Below are 5,633 nucleotides of genomic sequence, written 5' to 3'. Positions count from 1 at the left end.
GGGGGGGGGGGGGGGGGGGGGGGGGGGCTCATTAAACTGGCTCATTATACAATTAACTTTACACACACACCTGGTAGTCCACGTTGACACAAGAAGGATGTGGCTGGGTTTCAGCTGAAAAGAGCACAATCATTTGATAAATTTCATAGCAATACAACATTTAAATCTGTATGTGCTTGTGCATGTAAGCGTGCCTCGTACCTTTCCAGTAGCGCTCTACAGTCAATGCCAGATTTTCATCCAACTTCTGCAGTACTGTATGCAGCTCATGAAGATTTGTATTTGACAGTAAGTCAATCTTTTCCATTTCAGAAAACACATCCAGTGCTGTCTGTATTGACAAAGGAGATGTGTTTGTGCCTGTGTCTGGAGCTGCATCACAAATTTAGAAATCACTTCTATTGCAGTAATACAGGTCTGGAAGGGTTAACAATAGGCTGTGAAATGTGCCCAAAGTTGGGTGAGCATTCCTTTGGAAACTTATTTGTTACATTTGTTACATACTTCAGTTCACAAACTGATGTCTTGGACTGGAGCAGTCCCCCTTCTCCATCTATCACAGATTTTGAGGTGCATTCACAAGAAGTCCATGAAGGCTTAGGGCTTTCACTGTTAAATTGTCAAGTGCACAAGGGGTCTCTGGCAGATTTTAGATATCATTTTGGTCGATATCCCACAACCCTTATCTGCAGCTGCCTTAAATTTGTTATACGAACGTTTTATGCGAGTCAAGCTATGCAACCTGCCATTGTTAATCAAGGCTGAGGATGTCTAAAATAGCCACCAGAGGTTGTCTAGTCCACATCATCGAGTGGTTCTACTTTGTGGAACTGAAGTCATCCTTCTATTAATATAGATACAATCAAACTACAACCCAGTGCCCATTTCAGAAACACAAATACAGTATCCTTCAATTATTTGCAATTTAATTTAAAGAAACCCTGACAAAACCTAGTGAATGCATTACATTGTATATTTACAAACCTAAATTGGACATGTTTGTTCAACAGAGCCTTGGCAAAACCTTCTAGGTTTGGATTTTCCAATAATGAAGCAGATACATAACATTTGGGGATAAATAAAACCCAAAAGATTTCCCTTACGTTGCAGGTAAGCAGTAAGCGGTGTAATTCGAAAACTTATTAGTTGTAGTGTGTGAATTTTGGTAATAGAATACTGTTTACAGAAGAAAGAGAGTTTAAGTATTTACTATTAAGTATATGTTTTGTGTATATTAGACTTTCTACACAAAAGTCAAGTGTACATGTCATCATTTCTTATAACTAAGGGTGGGTATGTTCTCACAGTGCATGTCTGAACGTGTCTTGTGCCCAGCTTCTTGCTCAAATGGATCTTCATCTTTTCAAAATTTGCCTGACTCATGCCTTCATAGATTTGGAACAGCATCACTCTGAAACAAAGAGTAGAGGAGTGAAAAGGAGAAAGAAGATAGGGACAGACAGAAAATAGAGTACAATTTTGAGAATAAAACGGACTGTATTGTAATCCTGCTGTATTGTTATCTCTTCCAGTTACTGTCAATTTCTTTCTGCTTTTACCTGTAATCCGACAGGACAGGATTTGTGACTGGTTCCTCTGGTTGTCTGCTGTCTGTCTCCAGGAGGCGGAGGAGATCTGGTCGATGGATAGTGGAGAGCAGCTGAGAAAGGAAGAATTCGTTGTCCAGCAGACATTTTTCTTTTAATCTCAAGAACAGCCCCTGTGCGTCCCTGATCTGTGAGAACAACCATGAAAGACACAAACAGACCTTTGAGAAGACCAAGACAAACCTTCATAGACAGTGTGATAACATTTTGTCACTCGTTTTCTTTAGTTTGTCTTGACTATGAAGCTCTGTTTCGCTTTGGGTTGAGCTTTGCAAAATATTGTTAGACATCAGGGGAAAAGGTGAAAAAACACATTTTTACCATATGATACTTTCATTTTGTTGAATATTATCAATTAGGATATCTGTAGCGTAACACAGTGACTTTCAGGAAAAACTAAACAAAAACTGTCCAGAGTTACTGTTGGGGTTGAGACAAGTGCATAGGGCAATAGAAACAGGTATGTGCTACTCACCCCCTCCAGGCGTTTCCTGTTGACAACATCACGACACAAGAAGCAGAGAGCTGCCACCTCAGAGGAGCGCAGCCCCTCGTCTATATGGAACAGTTTCAGCATCAGCGGATCCATCTAAGACCCAAACCCACCACCGCAGGCCATGTACTCAGCTAATTGTTCTCCACAGTGAGGCAGAAACAATAAAGACAATATGGTAAAAAAGGAAAAATGTGCATTTATTGAAAAATCAACAAAGTGAAACATTATATGAGCTTGAGTGACTGGCTTAATAAACACAGTTAGCTCGAGTAGCCTCACAAATAGCCTATTCATATAACTTGTTTTCATTAAAACCAATTTTTAGTTGTAGCTCTTCAAAAACCGAGTAACACCTGAGGGTTCAATTGTTTGCACACTTGATAAAGAAAAAAATCAGTTTGTCAGGGTGTGACAACAATGTGTTTTGTTCATGTTTGGCTGCATTATGCACCTTGAACGATTTGAGGAAACTTTACGTGAGAAATCTGACCTCCTCATGTCTTGCCAAAGAAGGCTTTGGCTAGTTTTTTCTTTTAAATTGCTTTTGAAAGGCCTTTTTTTTTTTTCAAAAGGCATTCTTAACATTTATTTGAAATGGTTAACATACACTGAACAAAATTATAAATGCAACACTTTTTTTGCCCGATTCATCATGAGAAAAAGATCTTAGACTGTGGCCAGCCTAACCTTGTGCAATACCCATGCTGTCTGATCAGCATCTTGATATGCCACACCTGTGAGGTGGATGGATTATCTCAGCAAAGGAGAAGTGCTTACTAACACAGATTTTGACAGATTTGTGAACAATATTTAAGAGAAATAGGCCTTTCGTGTACATAGAGAAAGTCTTAGGCTGCTCCGAAAAGTCTTTTTTGCTTAGGAAGGTTCCTAACTGAGTGAAGTGACCCGGAAGTATTTTAGTGGCAGCCATGATAAGAGCTGTTCAAATTCTCTAAAAGCTGAGGAAAGGTGCCTCAATGCTTCCTTTCATATCTCCTTTAGCATAGGGTACACCCTTTTTATATACAGTCTATGGCTGTATGTCAATGTGTGCAAACATTCTCAATGTGACAACCCTGTCCATTAGTGGTACCCTATCTGCCTTTTTGCTATCTTGGTTATTAAGTAATATATTCCACCGTGTTGTCCACCTTTAGATGTTCTGCATTACAACACCAGGGGGCGCAGTGTCAAAGATGCGCTTTTTGTAGTCCATCTTCAGAACATTGTAGTTTCATCACGGCAGGCCATGTCAGTAAAATCCGCCGTCGCATAATTACGTTGCCTAGGAAAGAGCAGTCGGATTCTCTGAGCCCCGCGGTCCTCTTTTCCTCTTTTCCTAAGTCCTTATGAATTCTCCTTCACATCGTTCCTTGACCTCATGACGTTTTCGCTCGAGGTCAAGGAAAAGTCGTTAGGAAAGGAGATTTTTTGGACTTTTCGTGCGCAACCTTAGATCTTTGAGTTCACCTCATGATGAATGGGGGCAAAAACAAAAGTATTGCGTTTATAATTTTGTTCAGTGTATGTGTATTACTGTGGCATATTATTAGGCCTCGTTTTCTTTCTTTTTTGTTGTTACTTTCGTCTTTTTTAACCTACTATTCATTTGCTTTTTCTGTTCAGTCAACAGCTTCACTTTTACATTAGGCTACTCCATACTTAACAATGTATAGTAGCAAGAGTTAAGTTAATACAGGCTGTAAATCCAAGTAACATTAGTTTGGCGAGTCAACTTATGATGTTAAAACTTACCATTATCAACAAAGATGCGTCTTCTGTAAATCAGCTGTCAGGTAAAACCTTTTTAAAGAGCGAAAAATGCAACAGTCTTACAAGTTTTACTAGCATTTATTTGCATCATTTCTTCTTCTTCTTTAATGGCGGATTGCAAACGACTTTTAAGTGCATACCGCCACCTACTGTACTGGAGTGTGTAACATCATATCACTCAGCTATCAACCTCAATAAGGTGCTCTCATATTCTGTTATATGCTTTTCTTCTCCTTCTGTTCCCACTACCCCCATCAGATTCCATTCCCGCCCTGCTTCCTGAACCCTATCTTGAAATATCTGTCTTTCCAACTCAAACAATATGCAGTGCAAAATGATATGTTCAACATTTTCTTCAACCCCACAGTTTTCACATTTTTCACTATTCCTTTTCCCCAATAAAAACAAGGTGCCATTCAGTCCTGTGTGATCTACTTTTGGTCTTGTCATAATAATTTCCTCCCGCCTGCTCCTTTCGCTATAATTTTTATTACTGACAGACTTTTGTATTTTATAGTAACTCCTTCCTTTCCTGTCTTCCTCCCACCATTTCTGTCATATTTCAGTACCTTTCTTCTTAATGGCTGTTTTTCCTTCTCCTTTTCCTAGCGGTATTTGAACTGTTATTTCCTTTTGTAATGCCTCTTTTGCTAGTTTGTCTGCAATCTCATTTCCATTTACTCCCTCATGAGTTGGCACCCAAAAAACATTTCTATCAGTAGGTCTTCTCTGCCAGATTTCATTGACTGAATGCTTTTAATAACTGCTAAGGAGTCTGTGCATAATATCACCCTATCAGGTCTGACCTCTTCAACCCACTGGAATGCTATAATGACTGTATGCTGTTTATACAGATAGTCTATCTGATAATCGTTTTGAGATATTTATTTTGAATTCTGGTATATGTATTCCAATTCCCACACATTCCTGTTTGTTTTTGGATCCATCTGTATAGATTTTTAGATAATTATGGAAACTGTTTCTCAGATAGCTGCTAGTCCGTATTCCCACTTCCTCTATTCCCCATCCTCTTTTCTTTTCCAGTATACTAAAATCTGTTTTTACGTCTGGATAGAGCCAAGGTTGAATGTTACTGACTGGATTGGGTGTGGTGAAATCTAATGCTTCCATTCCGTATTCCCTGACTCTCTTTTCCCCCGTCCATCCAAACCCATGCCCCCGAAACTTGAAATATTCCCAACAATCCTTTGTTATCTCCTTTGCAGGGTTTTCTTTCCCACTTCCTTTCAATCTGACCCAATATGCTCGCGCTAGTTTCTCTCTTCTTAACTCCAGTGGTGTCTCTCCAGCTTCTATGAGTATTGTGTTAATGGGAGTTGTCTTAATGACTCCAATGCATATCCGTAAGGCTCTGTATTGTAATTTATTAATTTTTTCCAATGTTGTTTTTGCTGCTGCATCATATACTATGCTACCATAATCTATTGATGACCTCACGCATGCTCTATATATATCAATTAGTGACTGTTTATCTGCACCCCAGTCGCATCCCGCCACCGCTCTCAGTAAATTAATAACTTGTTTGCATTTAGTTTCCAATTGCTTTATGTGTATTTTCCATGTGTACTTACTATCATACCACAATCCCAAATACTTTTTCCATTGGCTGCTGATATAGAAAAAGCTTTTCTACATGACACTTTCGCTTGTTTGTGAACACCATATAACAGGATTTGCTTGTTGATATTTTAAATCCCCACTTGAATGACCACTTCTCTACTTTCCCTATTGCTTTC

The 5,633-nt window shown here is 39.1% G+C and overlaps 1 protein-coding gene across 4 annotated transcripts in view; it reads right to left on the bottom strand.

The window, feature by feature from the left end:
* LOC123972364 (caspase-8-like) overlaps positions 1 to 3,988 on the bottom strand; it is a 7,605-nt gene extending 3,617 nt beyond the window's left edge. The window contains exons 1-6 of one of the 4 annotated variants that reach the window (XM_046051834.1): positions 3,859 to 3,988; positions 2,083 to 2,243; positions 1,560 to 1,735; positions 1,306 to 1,411; positions 202 to 331; positions 71 to 114 (exon numbers count right to left, since the gene is read on the bottom strand). In XM_046051834.1, the coding sequence (XP_045907790.1) occupies positions 71 to 114; positions 202 to 331; positions 1,306 to 1,411; positions 1,560 to 1,735; positions 2,083 to 2,196 (570 nt within the window). In that variant the 5' untranslated portion in view covers positions 2,197 to 2,243; positions 3,859 to 3,988. Of the gene's footprint in view, positions 1 to 70; positions 115 to 201; positions 332 to 1,305; positions 1,412 to 1,559; positions 1,736 to 2,082; positions 2,249 to 3,858 lie in introns of all 4 variants that reach the window. The other 3 variants (XM_046051833.1, XM_046051835.1, XM_046051836.1) reach the window with 3 other exon arrangements.
* Positions 3,989 to 5,633: the final 1,645 nt, after the last annotated feature.

The sequence above is a fragment of the Micropterus dolomieu genome, linkage group LG06 (genome assembly GCF_021292245.1).
Source record: "Micropterus dolomieu isolate WLL.071019.BEF.003 ecotype Adirondacks linkage group LG06, ASM2129224v1, whole genome shotgun sequence".
Classification (NCBI taxonomy): Eukaryota; Metazoa; Chordata; class Actinopteri; order Centrarchiformes; family Centrarchidae; genus Micropterus; species Micropterus dolomieu.
Note: the sequence above shows the minus strand (reverse complement) of the source record. Positions and strands in the feature narration are given on the sequence as shown.